General features: G+C 49.8%; 1 protein-coding gene across 5 annotated transcripts; it reads left to right on the top strand.

Moving 5' to 3' along the window:
* Positions 1–814: 814 nt before the first annotated feature.
* Positions 815–23469, top strand: LIPG (lipase G, endothelial type). Of its 5 annotated transcripts, none has more exons than XM_019464083.2 (10): positions 815–1035; positions 5007–5188; positions 6845–7024; positions 8150–8261; positions 13266–13487; positions 15136–15378; positions 16096–16216; positions 16911–17129; positions 19125–19229; positions 21400–23469. In XM_019464083.2, the coding sequence occupies exons 1-10, from the start codon at positions 948–950 to the stop codon at positions 21419–21421; spliced, it is 1494 nt and encodes a 497-aa protein (XP_019319628.1). In that variant the 5' UTR covers positions 815–947; the 3' UTR covers positions 21422–23469. The 5 variants fall into 5 exon arrangements, with proteins under 5 accessions (XP_019319628.1, XP_019319627.1, XP_019319629.1 ...); XM_019464082.2 differs by lacking the exon at positions 815–1035 and adding an exon at positions 1731–2200; XM_019464084.2 differs by lacking the exon at positions 815–1035 and adding an exon at positions 2233–2675.
* Positions 23470–24470: the final 1001 nt, after the last annotated feature.

A 24470-nucleotide genomic window follows, 5' to 3' on the forward strand; every position in this document is an offset into this window, starting at 1 on the left:
ACCCAGAACAGAGAAGGGGATTTTTGGCTCACAGGTTACCCATTGCCTCATCCCTGAGGCATGACAGATGGAGACAGGGTTCCCAAGAGCTCATATGTTAGAGGTCAACCGCCCAAAAGAAACAGAGAGCAGAGGAGAGAGAGAGACCTAGTTGTCAAATGTCCTTCAAATCTGCAGCCTGCCCCCATGACTTACTGGGGGCCTGCCCTCATGTGTAAGTAATACCTGACTTATGTCTGCATTGTTCACCAACGGAGGAGAGCTGGAGGGGAACGGAAGCAACATATCTAAGGGTACCATTTACCATCCCATAAAGTGCACGGGGTTTTTACTGAAAAATAAAGCCAGTCGACTTCTTGTTAATGAATCGCGGCACACGGGAAGGACAAAGCTTGCTCCGTTGGCGGCTGGAGTAACAAAAGTAACAACGATAGGCCGGAACAATACCTGCTCCTCGGGACTGGTTTCCCCACTCTGATCTCCTCGGCTGGGGCCCCAACACCAGGGAGAAAGGGGCGCGAAGCTGCCCGGGCGCTTTTCCTCCCCAGGCGGGGGTGGGACCGGTTCCCTGCGATGGTGGGGTTACTAGAGGTCAAAGGTGCAGTCTTGCCGAACCAGCTTTGGCTGGCTGGACCCGCTGGGACCGCGGAGCGCAGCCCCGCCCCGCGGCCCCTCTTGCCACCTCCTCTCGCAGCTCTGCGTCCCCAGGGGAGGTTGGTGCCGCGGGTGCCCCAGCGCGCGCCAGACGCAGACTCACGGCCAAGGTCTCGGGCGCTCTCCGCTCGTAGTCCCGAGGTCGCTTCGGGCAGGGAGCCGGAGCCAGCGCAGGAGGGAGGAACAGGGACCCGGAATCAATAAAGGGAAGGACTGGAGGGAAAAAATGACGAAGGAACAAGTTGCTTAATTCCACTCAACAGGTGGTTGCGTGCGTCGGCCGAGACTTGGCAATGGCCACGTGTCTGAGAACCCCAAGTTTGACTCACTGTTCCCTTTGGAGAGTGTCGCCTGGTATCCCTCTAGCGCTGCATTCCCAAGGTAAGAGAGAGCCTACCCCGTCACTTGGCAGGCCCCGCGCTGAGCGCTGTACCCCATTATCTCTTTTTATTTCCCCGAGTGCCATAAGCTTGGGGCACTGTTAACACCCGAGTATTGCGGATGACGGAACAACCTTAGAGAAGCTGGGGGGGCGGGGGGGGCTTTGCTAGAGTTTTACTGCTAGTGGCGGAGCAAAGACTCCAGAAGGGACTGTGCGATCCTGAAAAGCCCAGGCCACAGCCCACAGCCCCTCAGCTCTGCCGCGTTCTTGTCAAGTCACTCGGTATGCACCTGTCGCGGGCCTCGCTGGGGGTGGGGGTGGGGGCTCGAGAGGAGAAGGACCAAAAGGGTGCCCAGATGACTCTCCTCCATCCTGACCCTTGGCTCGCGGCGCGGAAAGCTCACTTAGGGCGCACTTTGGAGAGGGTAACCCTCCTTCTCCGGCGATCGCGTCCCCAGCGGGCGCGGCTTTTCGGGGCAATGTCCCCCCTGGGGCGGCAGGGGCGAGGAGAATCTGGGGTCTGAGAGTGGACACTAGCAGGAAGTGGGGTGGTGGGGGCTCGGCTGCCAGCAGAGCGGGCGGGGCTGGGCGCGAGGCGCGCGTCCACGCGGTGGGTGTGTGCGGCGCTTTCATTCAAACTTTGGGGAGCCTAGGTTCCGGCGTCAGCGAAGGTGTAACCAATCAGAGTCCGGGGACGGGAATAAATTATGCAAATCACCATCTGGCGATGGGTCAGATGACTCCCATACTTTAAAAACTACCTCGCCGGGAGCTCCAGGAGTGACAGCGGCGAGTCCTGGCTTCCCCGGCGGGCGGGCGGCCCGGGTGAAGGCACCTCTAGTTCAAGCCCCTTCATACTCCCCGTCCCCTCCTCACGGCTCACTTTAGCCAAGTTTTCCCCTCCACCTTCACCTTCAGCTGGCTAAGGCCACCACTCTCTCCCTGGGCGAGAGAGGGCTGCCCACTTCGGGTCTTACCAGCGCGGACTGCTGGAAACCCCGAGAGGTCTTCTTCCTCTTCTTCTTCTTTTCAGTCCTGTTTCGGGAGAGGGGGTGTGGCGGGGAAGGATGCGAAACTCCGTTCCTCTGCTCTGCCTCTGGAGCGTCCATTGTTGCTTTGCGGCGGGAAGCCCCACACCCCCCGGTCCGGAGGGACGGCTGCAAGGTAACGTGCACTTACCCTTATTACCCGCCCCCCACCCCAGCTTCTCCGGGCCATGCCCCCTCTCTGTCTCGCCGACGCTTTTCCAGCCCCTCCCGGTGCCTGCGAAATCCGCTTTCCTTTCCCACTGCCCATTCGCTCTTCCTCAATCAGCCTTGCAGTTCACTTGTTTCTTGGCGCTCCGGGCGTGCACATCCCCAGCAAAGCATCCGAGAAGCCGCAGGCGAGTGTGTGCGCTGGCCCGCGCTCACCCTCTCGCCCCACCCCCTTCCTTGATAAGATTCCCTGGATCGGTGCTGTCCAGCCAGCCGAGTCGGCTGCCGGCTGCTCTTTAACCGTGTCCTTTGCGAGGCGAGAAGGTTGTTAGAGCTAAGTGGCTTGGTGCCCTTCCTTCTAGTCTGGGTGTAGGTGTTGGCAAAGTTGGGCGGCAGGGGTAGTAGCTGGCTCTGGTGTGATTAGCGCTTGCGGAGAGCGTTCGGTGAGTAACTTGTGCCCAGAAGCTGCTGGGCCGATTCCCCCAGGTTGCCAGCCTCCTCCTCCCCAACACCCTTTCCCATCCCCGCTCTTCCTCTTCCTACCTCTTTTCACCTTCCTCCTTGTAGCTGCTAGCTTTTCTTCCAAATTCCTTTCATCAGAGGAAGCCTTGCCCTGGTGGAGTGAGGGTAGGATCACCCATCTGGGTGCCAAATCTATTAGCTAAGCAGTGGAGAAGGGAGATCTCCCAAACTCCACCCCATTATTTCACCTTCTTCTAGTCTGCTGAGGTTGGGCCAACGATGCTGGTCCATGTCAGTTTATGTACTTGTGGGAGGGGTAATTTGAATGAACGGGAAAGCCTTGCTTTACTTAACATGTTCCAATGCTAACTGGAACTGAGACCTGGGGTAGGTCAGGTCTCTAGCTCCTGTCCTGTAAATCGGTAACACTCCTTCCGTGTCACGTGTTCTGTGATTCCGAATATTTGTGGGCCATTCTCTCCATCGAGAAAGTATGCCTGCTCAGTGCCAGGCACTGTTCTAGGATCAGGGGATGTGATGTGGAACAAGACAGATGAAGACCCCTGCCTCACGGAGCTTGCATTTCAGTGGTGGGAAGACAGACGGCAGAACTAATTAAGATATGTAATGATACTCGGTGGGAGAAAAGTGAAGCAGAGGAGGAAGGAACAGGGTGCTGGGGGAGAAGGTGGCACAGTTTTAATCTGTGGTCTGGTTTCCCTCACTGAGAAGTTGACCACGGAGCAAGGAACCGAAGGAGGTGAGAGAATGAGCCATGAGAGCACATGGGTAAGAATAATCACAAAGTCCCAGAGGTTGAAGTGCCCCAGGCTGGAAGTGGTAAGAATGAAGCCAGAGAACTCTGGGGTCAGAAAAGGCCGGATGCTAAGGTGGAAGTTTTATGTCAGTATGTGGGTTTATCCACAAATCTGTCCCAGGAAGCCAGCAGACTTCTCTCCTTTTCTCCTAGAATTCCCCATCTGGTCTCTGTGAGTAGCTATCTGGGTGATAACTGGGGAGGGAGACTATTTTTGTCCATGGTTCAAATTTCTGCTGGTTGGGGCTTTTGTTCATTACTTTAATGGCAGTTAACCCGATGTCTGCTCATGTATATTTAGTTGCATTTTCTGGAACCTTACCCTTCGTACATCTGGTGTATTCTTTTCCTCCCCACTGCCCTCTTCACCACCACCTTCTCTACTGTTTTGCTGTCTCTTTCCATGATGCCATTTGCCCACCCACTCTGGGATAAATGAAGCTCCTGGTTTGGTCATTTGGTATTTTTTCCCTTGATTTCTGGGTGACAGGAGAGTTTGATTTTTCTAATTTCCCAGCCTGTTATCAAAAGGTAGTTTCCTGGATGGCTGAAAGAATGCTGGATGGGTTCCTTTATGACTGTCCATAATAATGTGGTGATGACAGTGCTTCGTGTTAAAAGGGCATAAGGGCTCTGTATGCACTGAAAGTTACGATTTTGCTGCTTTTATGAATTTCCTCATGGCTCAGTCACTTACTTAACAAACTAAAAGAACGTCTGGCCCATGTTTAGCACTGCAAGAGCCCTGATGCAGGAGGTGTTTGAAGTAAGTGCTGGAATCTAGCTGGCAACGCTAGAGGAAGCCCATTGTATGATAGCGGATGGCTTCTTACCTCTAATTCCAAAATCCAGAATCTCTCAAAATTGGAAAATTTGTTTGGTAATTTGTTTGGCAGCGAGACTTGGCCTCACCGGCCCTGAACTCATGTGGCAGCAAAAACTGATCAGAACTGACACGAGGCTATCGATAGACTTGATTTCTGCCCTTGAGCGTGAGTAGTTTCGTATCTCCCTGCAGAAATTTTAGTGTGTTTGATTACTGGGGAATGCCCCCAGACCCTACTGGGGGTGTCATGTACTGTGTGGCTTATGTGCCATGATGCCTTTCTAAAATCTGAAAAGTGCTGAATTTTGAAACTTGGCTGGTCCCCAGCATTTCAGCAAAAGAATCGAGGATGCATACTCTCTAAAAGTAGCCACTTGAGCATAGGAAGGAGAACTCGTTTTGGTAGGGAAGAGGAAAGAAAGGTAAGAGAACCTATTTATTTCAGAGTCACAGTAATTAGTACCGATGGCTAATATTCTTAAATTCTGAGATGTCCCTTTATAATATCTTTGCAACTCTTCCGGGAAATGAGGAGAAAACATTCAGCAGGTATAAAAGCTGAAACCCAGAGGATTAGGTAATGTGCTCAAGATTGAACTAGAACTAGACTCCAGATCTCTAACTACCCGAGCCTACTAGATGCACCCACGCTCTGTTTCTTTCCCCCAGATGAGCTCCGTACGCCCAGGAATGTACAGATTGTTGCCAAACCTCTTGTGAGATTTAACCTCCGCACCTCTGGGGACTCAGAACACGAAGGATGCTACCTCTCCCTCGGCCACAACCAGCCCTTGGAAGACTGTGGCTTCAACATGACAGCCAAAACCTTTTTCATCATTCACGGATGGACGGTGAGCCCAGTGGAGGGAGCTCGGCAGCTTGACACAGATTTGGTTGCCTTTGTTTTGGTCAATTAAAAAGAAGGCTGGTGCTTCCAGATTCTACTGTCTCTCGCTCTCTCTCTTTTCTTGTGGGCTGCTTGTGTTTCAGACAGCTGTGAAGAATGTAATGGGCACTTCGCTGAGGGGGCTATATGGACGCCAGCAGGGTGGTATTTAATGCTGGCACGCAGCGGGCTTTCAGAAAGTGGCTCTCCTGAAGGCAGCGGCCCAGTTCCACTGGCTCTTAAGGGGCCCTCTAATTACACTTAATTACGTTGGTCAACCACTGCCTCGCGGGGGCCTTCCCTCCCTAAGAGCTGAGCTGAACTGCAGCAACTTGACTGGCTCCGAGAGTCTATGAAGAGCCAGCTGGCCCAGATCGCTGGCCACCGTTGGCATGGTGCCCTCCTGTTTGCATAGAGATGGCTCCGTTTAAAGGCACTGGGGCTCTTTATGCGCCCTAGCTGAGCAATTCACATTGAAAGGCCCATGACAAACTTCAACAAAAAAGGGCTTTAACGCTCAGCTTTAGAAGCTTTTGACCAGCGAGGGGTTTATTCATTCCTATAATGATGGTCTGTAGGAAAATGACACTATTAAGTGAGCAGGTTTCTGCCTGGGCTAATTGAGGGGGGGACATTCCTTCTTTTAATGATGAGAAATTCATATCCGTTACATGCTTTCTGGGTCTTTAGGTCTATCACCAACTGCTGGGGTCAGGCCTTGTGGGTGGGGGCGCCTGTCTACCTAATGTGACTGAAGAGGTGGTCAGGGGCTTGTCTATCCATCCTGATCCCACAGCCTACAATTAGAATCATGCAATTGAACCTTTTTAAGCCCCCCTGTCAAAATGCAAATACAAACTGCCTGCAACTTCCAAATGGGTTGCATTCCAGAAAGTTCTTTTGTAATCTGGAACTTGGAAGAGCTTTTTCCCATAGAAGCAGGATTGTAAATGGCGTTTGGGTTCCCAGGCCATGCACAGAAAACCTATTTATCTAATAATGTACATGTGGATAGGTTTACAACTGGACCTAGTCACTATTTATAACTTTGTTTCTGTGGGAAAATGTGTTCTGAGTTCTAATTTGGGATTCCAGGGACAGATCTTCCCTACTCTGGGGTCAAGAGGGATGGCAGAGATCGGTTGTAGGAAGGGGTCATTTGTTAACTGTGCATCTGCCTAGGAGACCGCGTCTCCTTGCGTCTCCAAGAGAAAAGCTAATTCTCCAGGGTTACCCTTTCTACCTGCCTTTGAGGCCTCTTGCTTGCCTGTGACAGGGACTCAGGTTAACCTCAGGCCAGTATCGCCACCAATGTTTATCTCGTAATGGTCCTGTTGGACAGTGGGTAGCAGCCTAAGACACCAGCTATGAAAATTCTGATGGGAAAAAAAAAAAAAAAATATATATATATATATATATAAAGAGCAATGGAAGACAAACACTCATGCAGCAGTCCTGTCTGTGGCGGGCCCTGCTCAGGTACAAATGTCTGGTGCCTGAGCAGCCATTGCGAACGTTCTGGAATTGGCTGGGGAGAGGGTCATGGAACTGAATTCCATATTCATCAGGATTCCTGAAACCGACAAGAAGAATTTTTAAAAATGTCCTTTTTTCTTTGCAGATGAGTGGCATGTTTGAAAATTGGCTATACAAGCTTGTGTCCGCCCTGCAGATGAGAGAGAAAGAAGCCAATGTTGTGGTGGTTGACTGGCTTCCCCTGGCCCATCAGCTCTACACAGACGCGGTCAATAACACGAGGGTGGTGGGACACAGTGTTGCAAGGATGCTCGATTGGCTGCAGGTAAGGGCTTTTAAGAGCAGGATCTTGAACCTGAACCTTCTTGAGAAAACACAGTTCAGACTGTGTTCCAGTGAACTTCAGGCGTCTGAGAATATCTCTGGGATGCAAATTTTTACTGAATTAAGTATTGCTTGAAATACTTGAAGGCTGGCGCTTTGGGAAAGCTTTTTAGTTATTGATATACCTCTGGATTCTTTTCTGTTCTTTTATTCGCCGGAAGAATATCTGCCTTATGGGTTGTTACTTGCTGATGCCCTCAGGTTGGGAATGAAAAACTTCCTGGAGTCTGTTCTTGCCTCTGAAGGGTGGCTGTCCTCAGGGATGAGGAGAGGGTTGGTTCCCACAAATGCAGCCTAATGCCACACTTAAAATATTAAGTGTGGAAAATATGTCTTGAGGTCTTAGATTTACTCTCTATAGGTTAATGATTTGCCTGAGATCACAGACTTTCCTGGGGGCAAGGGTGCGCTGGCAAAGTGACCCCATTATCTGGGCAATTCCAGCCTGACTTTCCTTTTGCCCCTGGAATCTGATGAATTCTGGCAGCATCTGGTCAGGGGTACTCTAGCATTACCTCATTTTTCTGCCTAGGTCGTTTTGTAGAGCTTGGTGTCTGAGCTGTGGGACCAAAGTCCCACCTCGGCACCCCTGCCAGGAAGTGCCCTCTCAGGGTATGGTGCTTCAGCTCTGGGGTCCTGGGTGGGCTTGTGGTGAGCAGATCAGCAGCTCCTGGGGCCTAAGAAGCGAGGAAAGAGTAGGCTGCTGCAGGCTGTGGCTGGCACTTAGTCTCCAGTGAGTCTGGTGGCTTTGATTTCCACATGGCCACCCCCACCTCCTGCAGTGCCAGAGAGAATGGGAACGTAGCCAAAGGGCCAGGTATGTGGTTTCTAGTCATAACCTCCACCCTGCCCCCAGCGCTTGGCATTTAAAGTGGCACAAAGTCCTTTTGCCTTCCCCTCACCTGGCTACGTCCCTTCCTTGTCTCATTGCCGGCAATGAGGGCCATGCCCTGGGAAGTCTCTGTCCCTGGTTCCCGTGGCTCTTCCTCATCGCCATTGAATGGTTGGTGACCCATTGGGCTTGGGACCACTGGCTGCGCTCACACACTTTTGTGGTTTTCTGCAGGAGAAGGATGATTTTTCTCTTGGGAATGTTCACTTGATCGGCTACAGCCTCGGAGCCCACGTGGCAGGGTATGCTGGCAACTTCGTGAAAGGCACGGTGGGCAGAATCACAGGTAGGGTCTGCTTCCTGCGCTGACGGCTGACCCCCGAGCTCCCCCGGCTCCTTGGCCAAGCTGGCTTTTCTGAACTGGAGTGTTCCCAAAGAGGCAGCATGAGGGAGCCATACAGGGTTAGCTTTGGAAGGGACCCTGGGGATATGGAATCCAGAGCTTTCAAAAGTTCTTTTCAGTCGCAGAATCCCTCTTTCAAGTTGAGCTTGTGTGGGACCCTGATAAATGAAACAGACAGAAGGGATGTTCTGGTCGAAGCTGGATATATGGTGGGTAGTGTTAGCTTTGCTCTTGGGCCTTCCCCATCCCCAGAGAAATCTCAGGATCCCAGAGCGCCAGGGAACCCACTTTGAAAACCGCTGGCCTGGTCTGACAGGCAAGGAAACACCGAGAGGCAAACAGCTAATAACTGAAAAGTACAGAACCGCAGTGGGTCCTGACCTATCAGCCTTTGAGGCTCACTCTTTTCTCCACCAGTGATGCTTAGGACCTCAAGGGAAATGAACGGGTGGTGGAGTCGAGTTTGAATTCTGCCTTATTTCTGTTTCATCCACCAAGAGCCTCTTTCCAATGTTTAGCTGGCACATTTATTAGTGATAATTATCTGTTTGGAATGTGCCGCTTGAGATTCTCTCTCTTCCTCTCTGTCCCTCTCCCACTCACGGTCTCTCTCTCTCTCTCTCAAAATAAATAAATAAACATAAAAAAAAAAAAAGAGGGCTTGGGGTGCCTAGGTGGCTCAGTCGGTGAAGCATTTGACTTCGGCTCAGGTCGCGATTTCATGGTTTGTGGTTTCAAGCCCCACGATGGGCTCTGTGCCGACAGCTCAGAGCCTGGAGCCTGCTTTTGGATTCTGTGTCTCCCTCTCTCTCTGCCCCTCCCCTGCTCGTTTTCTGTCTCTCTCTTTCAAAAATAAATAAACGTTAAAAAAATTAAAAAAAAAAAAAAAGAGGGCTTTCTGATATTGGCACCCAGGTTGTCAACAAAAAATTGGGTTTCCCTTCTTGCTGAGCTTTTGATGTGTTTGGATTAAATCATTTAATGATTTAAAAAGTGTGAAAGATTTTCTTTCCCATTTTTATGCTTCCTCAAATCTGTAAACAGAGCTACCTCTAGGCTGAAGTTAATGGCAGATTTGTTGTCCTAAACCTTTATCTTCCTTCCAGAATTCTTTTATTTGTCTTCACTCCCAGCTTCCCTCTCACCTCCGAGGTACCAAGGCCCAGCTGCTCACCTCGAAGGAGAGATTTGATCAATTTCTTTCCTGGCAGTGTTTTTATTTTAAAACAGGACTTGGGAAGAAGGGAGTCCTTAGCTAAGAAATAATTTAGTAAAGGGAGAATTTCAGGTTTTAGCAGCAAGCAAGTGGGGTAGATTTAAATATATATGGATATTTGTAAAATTTTATTGGCTCACCTCAAATCATCCCGGGGCTTCAGTCTAAGGTACACACACACACATACACACACACGTATACACACACTCTCCTTTAGATCCAATTCCTTGATTTAGCACAGCTTGAGAGCCTCATTTTTGTTTATCAAGACTGTGGGGCCCAATCATCCCGGTGGACAGTGATCGCGTGGCCGCACACGACTGCTCGTTAACCCGTTGCTGGCACAGCCCTGTTGGGCTGTGAGCCGCTCTGGGTTCCACGGTCCGAGCGACTCCTCCTGGCCCCCAGTGAGAGGCCTGATGCTGCAGAACCAGGCCAGCCGTGTTCAGACTGCAGCTCATTCAAATCCCCAGCCACCCCTCCCCCTCCCGCCAGCCCAGGGCCATGGGCAGCAAGGACAGGTTGCAGATCTTTCCTTATTCTCTTTCTAAAGCTGCAATGAGCTGGGGTAGAGTTTTCCAGTTCTTTCCCCCTGCCTCTTTGGGTGGCAGCTGCTGAGATGGGGGCTTTGCTGACCGAATGCTAATCAGTGCTCCGTGCTGTCTGCACGCAGCATGGGGCCTGCGTGTCCCAAGCATGGTCCTCTCCTCCAGCCCTTCTCTGCGGGCAGGGGCCTGAGTGAGCCCGGCGGGAAGAAGTACCCTCTGTCCAGTTGCCCAGCAGCACCTCAGAGGGCATGTGGCTCACCTGACGGGTGCTGTTGTGCATGTCCGGTGTAGGGGAGGGGCATGGATGTTCTCGCTCAGTCCGCAGACTTCCCCTGGGTCTGGGAACCACGTGGTCCCAACTGGTAGAAGGACCAGACTGTAGCTCGAGTGGGGTCCTAAGGCCCATGATGCTGCTATGCAAAGGCCAGCAGGGAGACACCTGAACCCTAGTCTTGCTTGGGTTAGGGCTGTGGATGGGGGTTTGCCAGAGTTTTACCTTCTTAGGCTTTTGAGAGAATTCTGTGCCTCACTAGGAAAGAGGTCCTATACTTCTCTCTCTTTTTCTTAAATTTTTTAATGTTTATTTATTTCTCCAAGACACGCTGCGGTGGGGCAAAGGGGGCCTTTTGGCTTCATTTTGCGGATGGGGTAGTAGGAACCAGTGCTTAAATGACAAGTGCAACATTTTACACCCGTAGTAGCAGAGCCAGGATACAGACCCAGGCTGTCGGGTTGCAGAGCCTGCCCTGGCCACTGTGCCACACTGCCTCTTCTTGGTTGGTGAAGATAAACCAGCAGTGGGAACCGAGCGGGACCTGCCCTGCCGGACCAGAGTGCAGAGGCTTTCCCGGGCGTGTGCGCGTGTGCACCTGTGTGTGGTTTCCATTTGCTGGACGGAACATCTTGGAAGGTGTCTGACCGAATGGAAGAAGGGCTGGCTCTCCACCTTTTCTTTTTTTGGAGGGGACAAGCTCTCCCTCCCATCCCTAGTTGAAAAAAAGTAAATCGTACCACTTTTCCCCAGAGTCTGTGAGCCCTGGCTCTGTGTCAGGCTGGGTCAGTCTGGGTGGGTGAAGGCTCAGCCTGCCCCCCCAGCCGTCCTTTCGAGAAGCCCTGTCAGCTGCCTGCATTCCTACAGCACAGCTTGGTTTCCATGGCATTGACCGTCTGGTGGAGACTTTTGTTCACATCAGGCAAAGAGCCCCTCTCTTGTATTGGTTGCAAAGCAGAATGTTCCCCTCTCTCTCTCTCTCTCTCTCTCTCCCTCCCTCTTTTTTTCCTTCCAGAAAACATAGCAAGAGGCAGGGGGAGGCTGCCTGTGTCAGTCCTGTAGCCCTTGGCAGCCTCTGAAATGAGTCATCGTGGGCTGTGCCGGGGGGTCACTGCTTTTGTACCATCCTTCTTGTGGGCCCTGGGCTGGGGATGAACCGCCAGGCAGCTCGGGCTTCTTTTCTGCCTTGGCCATGCATATGCATTTATCTCAACTTCTTCTGGAGCCCGCTTGCTTCCACCAGCCGCCGCAGCTCTCGTGAGTGACGGATTTCATAAGCTTACCGTCCACTCCAGCCAATAGCTTGGCCTATTGCTTGGCTTAAAATCACCCCCGTCAGGCCTCACAGGGTGCTCCCTGGTTCTATTGCGCTGGGATCTGGTGGGTTCTTTTACCCATCTCCTCCTTTAACGACTCTGTTCTCCGTCTAAACTCCTCTCCCACGTGGTGTTTCTAGATCAGGGTGCCTCGACCTCAGCACTGTTAATGCTTTGTTGTGGGAGCTGACCTGAGCATTGCTGGATGTTTATCAGCCACCCTGGCCTCTGCCCACTAGACGCTAGCGGCTTCTCGTCCTCGTCCTTCTCCCCCCCCCCCCCCCCCCCCGCAACTGCGACAACCAAAAGTGTCTCCAGACATTGTCAAGTGTCCCCTTAGGAGCAAAATCACACCTAGCTGGGCACCCCTGTTCCAGGCTCAACAGACCCCCCCCCCCCCCACACCGCGTATAGTGCACTGTATTCTCAGTTTTTTCCAGATCCTCTTTCTGTGTCCATAGGGCGGAAAGCCTTCTATGCGGGCATGAACTCGGCTCCCATAATTACTCGAGCTTGGCAACAGCAGCTGGTATATCTCACATGCGCTGTATGGATTACAACGCTCAGGTTTAATTTTACTGACGATGCTGAAGGTGGGAGAAGTTTTTTCCACTCTAGTTCACCTCCTTTGAGCATCACCTGGGGGTGCTTGCCAGTCAGGATCTCTGCGGGGCTGGGGAATCTGCATTTCATGCTTTGCAAATTCTTTTTTTTTTTTTTTTTTAATGGTTTTACATTCATGCGGTTCCAAAATTAAAAGATGGTGAAAGTCTTTTATTGTTGTTACCATCTGCTCGGTTCCCTTCCCTGCCGTCTCGCCCAACACACATACACACAGCTAGCCAGGGGCTTGTGTGTCCTTCCAGAGTTTTCTGTAGCTACATGGTAGAATTTGAATTTTCAACAAGCTCCCAGAGATATTTGTGCTGTTTCAAATGTGAGAACCGATTCTCTCTACGTTGCCGCTTGCCTGTCTAATGCAGAAAGTGTGCAGGCAAAAAGATTTCTCCTTCTTGCTGCAAAACAGAGGAATTTGGAGGCCTGGGATATGGATCCTCAGTGCATCTCGTGTCTGCTCTCCCCCCCCCCCCCCCCCCCCACCCACACGTTGCCTCAATCTCATCGATCCACCTTTGGGCCTGATTCATAACTAAAGGAAGGGGAAAAGGAAGTCCAAATGCAAATAGCTCGGTTTGGGGAAACTGAGTCCTCCCTCCAGAAGTTGCAGGTAGCTTAGTTATTCTGTAAAGGGGCTGCTACATTAAGGCTGCAGAAGGCTCCCAGTGGCAGAATAGATGGGACGGCTGGCTTAGTTCAGCCACAGCCAGCCCGAGTTCTTTCTAGGAGTGTTCCATTCTGACAGTCTGTGGTTCCTTGGAGCCGTATGTCATTGTGACTCAGTTGAGTTGTCAGGATAGGTGAGGGCTTCAGAAGAAAGCAAAAGTTCCTCCAACCGCAGGCATCCCACGGTTCCAGATTTACGGGGCTTGGCTCTGAGGATGGCTTCTCTGTGCACGCTTAGATTTACTTTTCAATCAAGACTCCAGGACTTTGCACACGTGATGCAGCTGCTCTTGGCTTGCTCTGCTGCTGTAGGTTTGGATCCTGCCGGGCCGCTGTTTGAAGGGGTGGACATCCACAGGAGGCTGTCCCCTGACGACGCGGACTTTGTGGATGTCCTCCACACCTACACACGTTCCTTCGGCTTGAGCATCGGAATTCAGATGCCCGTGGGCCACATCGACATCTACCCCAACGGGGGTGACTTCCAGCCGGGCTGTGGACTCAATGATGTCTTGGGGTCAATTGCGTATGGAAGTGAGTTCCTTACTTTCTGCTTCATACAGTGGTTTGACTCGGTTATCGCATCTCCTCCTAAGTCAGCCAGAGCACGTAGTACTCCCAACAATGTTCATTTCGCGATGCCCACTCCCCCCACGGGGGCGGCCGATCCCGTGTGCAGTTTATCTTCCTGCAAGTCTACTAACAGCCATCTGTTGGTTTCTGCTTTGCCCTCTCATGCACTGAGGACCCAGTTGTTATTGGCTAATTTCTTTTTATAAGAAAAGGAATATATATCTGCTGGGAAAAGCACTGTAGAATCGCCTAGAGCAAACAGTAAGCCTCTTCCTCCAGCTGCCTCTTTTACTCTTTAAAGGTAGGCAGTATGAACAATTTTGTGTGTATCCTCCTGGTCTTTTTTCTTTGCAAATTCATTTGTGTGTGTGTGTATGTGTGTGTGTGTAAGATTATATTTTTTAAAATCACATTGTCCTGTAATTTTCCTTTTTCGGTCACTATATATATTATATATATAGTCACTATATATAGTGACTATATATATAATATATATATAGTGACTATATATATAATATATATATATATATATAGTGACTATATATAAAATATCTATATATTATATATAGTCACTATATATAGTGACTATATATAATATATAGATATATTATATATATAGTATATATATAATATATATAGTGAATATTCTTAAACATCAGAACACATAGATTTACTTATCTTATTCATTTTAAAAGAAAGGTATTTTTACATTTATTTATTTATTTTGAGAGGGGGGAGGCAAGTGAGCAGGGGAGGGGCAGAGAAAGGGAGAGAGAGAATCCCAACCAGGCCCCACACTGTCTATGCAGAGCCCAGTTCGGGGCTCAAACCCACGAACCCACGAGATCATGACCCGAGCTGAAATCGAGAGTCGGATGCTTAACTGAGCCACCCAGGTGCCATCCGCCCCGCCCACCCCCGCCCTTATTCTTTTTAAAGGCTGTACAATATTCTACAGCATGGATGCTCTATAATTTAATTTTTTGTGACATTTTAAAGAATTAAAACCAAGATGAGGTCTCCATTCACTTACGATTTACCTTCTGGATGCCTGAGCCTGTTCCCAGCAGACTTGGATTGAACTGAATCTGCTGCCGAAACCCATGTGTGGCTGGAGTGACCAACCCCTTTCTGGATTTCCCATTTTCTCACTCCCTCTGGTCTCGGCTGTATTGCTAAGTCTTGGCCCCTATTGGCTCCCTCTACTCTGATGCTCCGCCCTTTGGATGTCCCGCCCTGTCATTCAGTCTTAAGACTGTAGCCCTCTCCCAATGTGATAATATTCAAGTAGCCCCTGCAAAGCTTGGAGGTCCAGCAAGGACCTCTCTCAGATGCTGGCATTCCTTAAGACTAGTAGTGTTACTGAGGAGGGGGTGGGGGTGGCTTTGTCAAATTTTTCCTAAGGTCCTGGGATTTACCAGACTGTTGGCTGTAGCTTCCGGTTACAAGAGATAGGACGTACCGTGGGCATGGAAATCCCAGTTACGCTCCTAACTTCCTAATCAACCGATCATGTGACTCTGAGCAAATGGCTTCATCTCTGTGGGCTTTGAGGGCACAATGTATATTTGATGAGAGGCTCATCCTGCCCGTCCCCCCCCTCCCCCAGCAATCACGGAAGTGGTGAAATGTGAGCACGAGCGGGCCGTACACCTCTTTGTTGACTCCCTGGTGAATCAGGACAAGCCGAGTTTTGCGTTCCAGTGCACGGACTCAAATCGCTTCAAAAAGGGGATCTGTCTCAGCTGCCGCAAGAACCGTTGTAACAGCATTGGCTACAATGCCAAGAAAACCAGGAGTAAGAGGAACAGCAAAATGTACCTCAAAACCCGGGCAGGCATGCCCTTCAGAGGTAACCCTCTGTCCCCACAGTGTCCTGAGGAGGGACCTTCGTCCTTTCCCTTTGTCTAATACCATGTTGTGGAGCAGGGCACGTCCCAGCCCAGGAGATGTGGCAGGGCACAATTAAACCAAATCATTGCAAATCAACGATGTTGTGTGTGCCCTAGGAAAGTCAATCTTTAAAAATAAATGGTGAGGACTCCTTTTGTGATGAAAACCATCGCTCCATGGTCGCAACATCAGTATCTTAAATTTGTGTTGAGACGGAAAATTGTCATTTCTTTGCAATTAACTTTTGCAAAGCTATTTCATATTTTTCTCATGATCGTCACAGCAAATCTGAGGGAGGACCGATAGGGCATCAAAATGAGGTCTTGCATTTTTACAACATGTGAGAAAACCATAGCGTTTTGCCGATGGTATTTTACATGTGAGGAGGCTGGGGCCCAAAGCGGTTAATACCTTGGTCCTTAATTCAAGGTCACACAGCTAGAAAGTTGCTAGGTTGGAATCCCCGAAAGAGTCACTGGACTCCAAGTTTGGGGCTCCTCCTATATTGAGGTGATCCCTTATGCCATTGGACTGAAGATGACAAGAGGGAGGCTGGGCTGGACCAAAGGGACATTAGCCCCTAAAAACTCAGTGTCGTGAGTGACTCAGTTTGGGTCAGCGTGTCCTGAGATGACCGGCAAAGTTCACAAATGCCTTTGTCCCACTGTCTGTGCAGTTTACCATTATCAGATGAAAATCCACATCTTCAGCTACAAGAATATGGGAGACATCGAACCCAACTTTTACGTCACCCTTTATGGCACCAACGCAGACTCCCAGATCCTGCCTTTGGAAATGTGAGTCCCGGGCTCCCTTTAATGAGTTCAGGACCGCGAACGAGTCCGGCTAAGAATGAGCGAGCGTGGGAGCGTGCGAACCAGTGCAGGGGAGTGCAGCCTGAGTGCCTGCGGGAGGGGCTGGGTGGCTCTGTGGTCCACACTCTCCACCAAGCCCTTGACTCAGACCCTTTCTGGGAAGGATGCTCCAGGATGAATCAGCAGCATGAGAAACTGCTGGGTCAGCTGGACAGAAACTGTTGCTTTGTTTCAGGCAACGCCTGACACCTGGGGCTCTGGGAAATTTGGAACATAAATGTTATCCCTGCACCGTTTCTAATGATCTGTGGGAGGGGCACATGGCGACCGGTATGTTTGTTAAGCGCACGCGAGGTACAAGGCGCCATGCCAAGTCATGTTGGGACTGCAAAGTAATGTCCTCAAAGTACTCATTTCCCAGGGCTCAGGGTCTAGCTGGGGGACCAGGTATGTATGCACACACTCACCTCCATAAATGGGATGGGACAGGTCCCCCCAAGGGTCACATGATGGGGACAGGCAGGAAGGGGCTGGGAGTTCAGAGGGAGGCGAGCATCTGTGGGCTCATTTCTCTGCAGTCACCATGTGGCAGGTGCTGCCACCCGCGTCACCCCACACGGTGGGGCAGTTTTCCAGGTGGCCAGGCGGTGAGACCTGCTTCTATCTCCCCTTGTAGAGTGGAGCAGATCGGGCTGAATGCCACCAACACCTTCCTGGTCTACACCGAGGAGGACCTTGGAGACCTCTTGAAGATCAAACTCACCTGGGAGGGGGCAGCTCAGTCCTGGTACAACCTGTGGAAGGAGCTTCGCAGCTACCTGTCCCAGCCCCGCAGCTCTGAGCGGCAGCTGAACATCAGGCGCATCCGGGTCAAGTCTGGGGAGACCCAGCGGAGGTAAGGGCTTCGCGACCTTTCTTTTGCCGCACCTTGTCTTGGCTTGGAGGACGGGGGGCTTCTCCTGGACGGGGCTCCCTACGAGCACTGCCCTGATGACCTGTTTGCTGTGGGGTCCACACAACCAAAGCCTTCGCTTGCCCCTGTGCCGAGCATACCAGAGTGTCAGGCCTACGGAGCCCCCACGGCTGAGGTCTGCAAGAGGCCCTGATTTCCCCAGACCCTTTGAGCATTATATCCTTCCTTCCAAGGCTCTGAGTCAAGGGTATGGGGTGGGGCCCTGACGTCAAGTCACAGAGAATGCTCTATGCCCTGCCAGCGGGCAGTTCCCCAACGAGTTTTAACCTCAGGCTTAGAGTGAAAACTCTAGACCTTTATGTATCATCCCCTAAAATGGCGCCTTGACTCTCTGAGCAAACTTCTAAGCAGAAGCCAAGGAAGCCCGTGGGACCTTTGTCAAAAGAGGAGGGTTTCCTCAGCCATATCTTTCTGCAGACCGCTAGGAGGTCACCGCCAGCCTGGGGATGATAGGAGGCAGGCACCACCCTCCTTGTACCTCATCTGGTATTTTCCCCATCACGGTTCTTCATGTGTCCTGTTTCCATCCATCGTCTGCGGCATAGTGTGGCCTTAGGGGGAGAGAGGCGGGGGTCCCTTGTCTGAGTGATTCTGGTCTAGAAGTCTGTGAACTGGGGAGAGCTGAGGCCTCTTTGCACCCTACCCCTGTCCCTGGGTTACAGTAGATGTATTCTCCAACTTGATTAGATATTATGGAATCTCTGTCCAAAGTGTTTAGACCAATACAATCTAAAAGTAAGAGCCCCCTTTTCCTTTCCTCCTCACCTACACTGGAGGGGACACTCTTGCCATTCTGTTGGGTGTGAACTGGTCCCTTACTGTTGCTTTAACGTGTTTTAATTTCTTGATTGAGATGAGATGGCTCACCTCTTTATATGTTTATGGGCCATTTGGGCTTTCTGGTAAAGGTTCTTTTGTTTTTAAATGTCTATTTATTTATTTTGAGAGAGAGAGAGGGAGGAGACAGAGAGAGAGAGAGAGAGAGAGCGCCAGCACAGGCAGGGAAGGAGCAGAGAGGGGGAGGGACAATCCCAAGCAGTCTCTGCACCATCAGCACAGAGCCTGAGGCGGGGCTTGAACTCATGAACCGTGAGATCATGACCTGAGCCAAAACCAAGAGCCGGACACTTAACTGAGCCACCCAGGCACCCCTCTGGTAAAGGTTCTTAAACCTGTTCTGCAGGTGGCGTTCGTCCTTCCCATCGGCATCAGGATCAGGTATCCTGTACATCGGTCAGTCGTGGGGTCATACGAACGCCACACCACAGAGGCTGCAGTAACCCACGTGGTTTGGCTGTACGTTAGAGTTGAAATGGTTATTAGACTAGTGATTTTTTTCTGCGACCTTGGTTGAGCATTTTCTGACTCACAGCTGCATCCAGTTATGCTTGTTGATGGGTGCTCATGAGCACCCCACTGGAGGTACATTGAATTCCTCCATTTGAGGAGACCGTGGTCCACCATAGATACGGGAATCCACGAACAATTCGAGGCAGTGTATGATGCGTAAAATAAGATGACACATTTATTATTAATTCCATGCCGTGCATAGGAATGACAACAGCAAAGGCAACACCGATAAAACAATATGCTTTTCTATTAAGGTCAAGGGCTTGGGCAGTCAGGGAGACTTCAGAGAGGCTATGCCTTGAAAGGCAGGCAGCCTTTTGGATGGACAGACAGGTGGAAGGTGTGATCAAAGGGCTGCATGAACCAAACCACGGGAGATGTCAGAGTGGGACATGGCAGCAGCAATGAGGGGTTCTGAAGATTCTGAGTCAAGGTGTGGCATGATGAAAGCCCTTTTCTCCTCACTTGGTCCACTTTGGATCCAGAAAGCACCGTCTGGCTAAGGCACGGCAATGTGCCTCCCCCACTTGAGTTTTGGCTACATTAGTGGTTTCTTCTTCCTCCTAGGTTGACCTTTTGTGTGGAAGACCTCGACCACACCAGCATATCCCCCGGCCAAGAGCTCTGGTTTCACAAGTGTCGGGATGGCTGGAGGATGAAAAATGAAACCAGGTAACCAGGGACTTTCTCATAGGGTCATGCGGTACCTGTTAGGTCACCTAGCATGTGCTGGATATGGGTCTGGGCGCTTGGGATGTAGCAGTGAACAGACCAGATACAGATCTCCTCTTTCGTGAAGCTGACCTGTTGGGAAGAGATAGACCAATCCATGGAATATGCAGGATGTCGGAGGGCATTTGTGTCCCTTTGCCCCTTGGTCCAACTCCCCTTCAAGATGTTCACAGACCATGGTCCTGCTGGAGTCAGGCCATCTTAGGTTGAACTTCTCCATAGTGACAGGGGCTACACAGGAAGATTCCAGGGCTCCTAGCTTCCTTCTGGGTGCCAGTTTGGAGTGGGGACTCAGGTGGGAGGGAAAGGGGAAGAGCATGGTATAATCCCCATTTTTAGGTTTTCTGGAGCCTGGGTGAGTGTCAGGGATAGTGATCAGCTCTCCCCCTTTTGGAGAAGCAGGAGTGCTCATGTGTATGACACTGAACCAGACAAAAGGCACGTCTTGATTCTGTGTCCCATGACCCCATGCCGGAGTCCCATTATTTCAGATTTGAGGAAGGCAGATCTCATGGTGTGAGGCGGCAGGTGCATCCAAAAGGGAAATTCATCACAGAGTCTCTGAGCCTAAACACCTGCTTCTGGAGGACGGAGAAGGGCCCCTCGATGGCTTCCACCACTTGCCCCAACTGAGATGCTGTATAATAATGCAGCCTCCATACACCGAGCACACGACATGTGCCCACCTGTGTTTAGTGCCTTTTCTATGTTAGCTCATTTACTTGTATCACCAGCCCCATGACATTGGTGCTGTTAACCCTGTGTACTGTTGTGGACCCTGAGGCTCAGGGAAGTTAGGTCACTCTTTCCAGCTCCCCCAGCAGGCAATGGTAGAGTGAAGATTTGATGTTGGTTTATTTTAAAGCCCGTACTCTTTCTTTTTTTTTTAATTAAAAGTTTTTTTTCATGTTTATTTTTGAGAGAGAGACAGAGCATGAGTGGGGGGGAAGGATCAGAGAGAGAGAGAGGGAGGGAGACCCAGAATCCAAAGCAGGTTCCAGGCTCTGAGCTGTCAGCACAGAGACTGACATGGGGCTCGAACATTCAGGATGTGAAATCGTGACCTGAGCTGAAGTCGGAAGCTCAACTGACTGAGCCACCCAGGTGCCCCGTCTGTACTCTTTCTTGAGCATGGAGGGTTCACTTACTCAGATAAATCACCTCATTTTGATCTGGGTATCAATTATCAAGCAGCTGCACCCATTCGGGGGGCCCGTGTGATGAGCCCTCTGCCAACCCTGGGGACCAGGCTTCATCCTGGCTGCTCTGTGTCCTGTTCAGGATCACCAGCCTGATCACAAGCTTGGTGATCACAGGACGTGCAGGATTCTGAAAACTGCCCATCGAATGGCTCAGCCTAGTGCAGGCTCATAGGATATTCTGCTATAATAATAACTTTAGTTCTTTACGTTCGTATTCAGATTATTACCTTTCCAAAGTGCTCCCCCGTGCATCAATTTCATTGATCCTCAGAATAGCTGTGTAGACGGTACACACCCAGGAAGGATCACTGTTCTTATCATTATTGTTATGATAACATATCTTATGATAAAACATTTTCTTCTTCTTTTCCGCTCGGGAACTTTGTAACAGCTGAGGATGTTATGTTGATACTTATGTAATGTTAGTACCTCGTCCCACCTCATTGAGAAAGCCGGTCATTACCCTCAAAAGAACATAATGCGATAGAAGCCTGAGTCATGCATCGACACTAGGAAGTTGTGACAATCCCTAGGCATAGGTTATGCCTTTGGTCTCCTCTCACCTGATGTGGATACGGTTCACCTATTCACCGATAAAGAGACTGAGGTTCCAAGAGGTTCAATTGCATGTTCATGTAGCTGAGACTAGAATCAAGATCTCTGGATTCTGTCTTGCCCCCTTCCTGCCACCCTACAGTTGCTCTCGTATTTCTGGATCAAGGCAAAGAGGATCATGGATAGTTTTCCCTGCATTTGTGTGTGTGTTTGTGTGTGTGTGTGTGTGTGTGTGATAGGTGTGTAAGAAAGCTTGAACTTGTGGCAAACAGGGCACACCCTCAGTACAGGCTGCACGTTTGCCGAGCAAGCCAGGTGAAGGTGCCAAATATCTCTTACATGGTTCCTTTCAGCCCAACTGTGGAGCTTTCCTGAGGGGCCAGCGAGGCCCACTCACACCCGCCTTCCAGACACATGGAGGAAAGTTACTGCTGAGGACCCACCTGATGGAAGGACCCCTCTTGGCCTTGACCCTCAGGCACTGGCAAGAGACTGTTTGCTGGGCCCAGGACCTTACCTCCTATGACTGTTGGGACTTCTCGCCAGAGGGGACCATACGCTGCTGTTCCTGCTGTTCCTGCCGCTCTAGAATTGCTCTAACTCCAGACCTGTGTGCAAAGGGTCGGACGCCCGGGCCTCCTGCGCACACTGCACTGGTTTCTGGGTGACTGGATGAGCCTGTGCTTCGCCTGACAGGGGACACTTGTGAAAGCGCATGGAGGACTGTCAGCTGCCTGATCTGAATGGCGGGGAGAGGTCTTTCCACTGGGAGCTGACTCGTGTCAGGATGGGCAGACCCATGATCTCATTTGCCCAGAGGGAGGGCAGTATAGATGTGGGGAGGTGGCGAGGCCCTCACTGTTGGGGTTCGGTGGGCTGCATTGATCAATAATCATTACATTGCAGGCATTCCGTCCTGCTCCCCAGCTTACTCTCTAAAGCACACATCATTGGGTGTCTTGGTTTTCCAGTCGCTTATTGTTTGATTGGACAGATGTTTATTAAGCACTTAAACTTGATTAGCACAAGGCAGTAGACGCATTAGTAAACCTTTCCAGACTCGGAATCTAACGGAGCTGGGATTTCTAGTCTCCCTTCCAGTTTAGATGATCCAGGAATATACATGGGATGAAGGGCACAATGGACACCGGGAGGGCTACAGGGTGTAAGCCTCGGGGATCCGAGGCTTGAAGTGGTCTCAGCTATTTCTTGTTAGTTAACGTGCACACTCCCTGTAAGAGCGACATGTTTGATCACTTGCATGGAAACGAGCAGAGTGCCACACGTGCTGGGGATGGAACAGTGGCCCATCTCCAAATGCGATTGCTTCAGAGCAAAATCTCTTCTGCTTGGGGAGGTAGAAGGCATCATATATCTGTTATACGTATCTGTTCATACAGAAACCAGCACCTGTCAAACAGAGCTGGCGCTAAGATTCAATGGAATGCCTTTTCCTCTGTGGAATATCTTGCTCTAATAGCAGTGCCTTCTCTGTGTTGAACTTAGAAAAGCCTCCAATTGTAGATCTTGACATAAATGAATATATGCGATATCTGAGAAACTGGTTTATACTTTTCAAAAGATTTGCATGTGCATCACTTCGCTGGAGACTCACAAGAGGAGCGCAAGGCAGCTAATGTCTGTTTTACAACACGCAGGCTTAATGAGGTTCAGCCACATGCCTAGATTTATATCCCAGGTCGGTGGTGGAGCCCGGTGAGGACCCAGATTTCCTGGAGGCAAAGTCCGTGGTATGTTCATTCCTGCGACTTCCTCAAGATGTCTACAGCCTTTTCACCCCGATATGCCTCAGAGGTGACAAACAAGGAGCTGGTTTTTGGAGGCATCCATTAAACCATAAACCCTTATATTAGTATATAGCCAGGAGAATAAGAGGTTGGGCTTTTTATGGACGAGATTTATTTGGAAGGAGGTGTGATGTCAAATTGGGGAGAAGAGTGATTTTTCTTTGTACTTAGGTTTTTCGAAAGATGTTGTTTTAACCTGTGTTGTGCCAAAGTTGTGTAATTTTCAATGCCAAACTTTTGAAGACGTAACCAGTCAAGTCTTAGTTCAAGGTGTTTTCTTAAATTGTGTGCTTCTTCTGTTGCTTCTGTGAATGCTTTCTAGCCAAAGTGGAGCTTCTGTTATTGGCCATGCCTCCTGATTACTTCTGCCTTCTGTTTTTAGGAATGGAAGCCTCGGGAATCAAATCCTCAGTGGGTCCTGTATTTATACATTTGGCTTGAAGCCTTAGTTGTATATAATGATGCTTTTTTTTTTTTAACACTTAGAGTACTATTTATTTCTCCAGTGTATATAATGTATAAAAACAAATATATGGTTAGTTTTTATTTTAAAATTAACCAATTTCAAGATTAAACATTTTTAATAGGAAAATAATAAAAATCTATATAACTCTTTGTGGTCTGGCCTCTCAGTTCTTAACATTTGAAAGAATTATGGCTGCCCAAGCCTAGAGTTTGACAAAAAGTGACCTACATATAAGCTATGGTCTCTATTTGGTACTAATTATTGGTAGGAAGTGGGCAACAGCTTCTTTCACTAAAGAACAAGAAGGGAAACTGTTTGAATGGCAGAAGTGCCTGAAGTATATGTTAGGAAAAAGGAGGGGTGGCTGCATGTTGGTGCACATTGCATGGGACCCAGATAACAGTAACTTATGCTGTAACTATGCAGGTAGAAACTGAATTCTCTATTTTATTAAAGTCTCAGTTGGTATTGAGGCTCGGCTCCTTAAAGTAGGGTCCAGGCTCTAAGTTTTTGCTGTTCCAACCCCAGGGTGTTCGCTTCATCCCCACAATCCAAAGTGTCCCCCGTCAGGTCCCCTTCCAGCCCATGAGAAGGAAGAGGAGAAGAATATTGAAATATTCTTGAACTATTATTCTTGAACTATTTCAATATTGAAAATATTGAACTAGATGAAGTTCATATTTGTCAAACTCTGACATCTCTTTCTTATGCCTCTTGCTTTCTTCACTACACAATATCAAGGGCACTTCTCTTGTTGCAATAGAGCTTAATGGTCATTTTGTAAATGGCCACAGAAATGTCCGTACAGTGAGGGGACCATCATCTTTTCCTTAGCTGTCCCTCCATGGCTGGTCATCAGGTCCACGTTCCTTCCCTGCCCCCTGCGTTCCCCTGGTGCCTCCTTTCCTACTGCACACTCTCATGTGGCTGCAAGCACTTCCCCTCCCCTGCCCCTCGGACGTTCCCTTTTCCAAATTTACTTGAGTTTCTACTCCCTCAACCCAAGCCCTTGTTTATTCGGTGTAGCTAACTCCCAAGAGGGATTGTTGGAAGCTTTCAACTCAGTCATGCTAATGTATCAATGGCTAGTAAGGTTTTAGCCAGTCCAGAGTCATTCCCATTGTCAAAATAGGATGCTTGTTAACCCAAA

Source organism: Panthera pardus, unplaced genomic scaffold, assembly GCF_024362965.1.
Source record: "Panthera pardus isolate Hobbes unplaced genomic scaffold, ASM2436296v1 HiC_scaffold_15, whole genome shotgun sequence".
Taxonomy (NCBI): domain Eukaryota; kingdom Metazoa; phylum Chordata; class Mammalia; order Carnivora; family Felidae; genus Panthera; species Panthera pardus.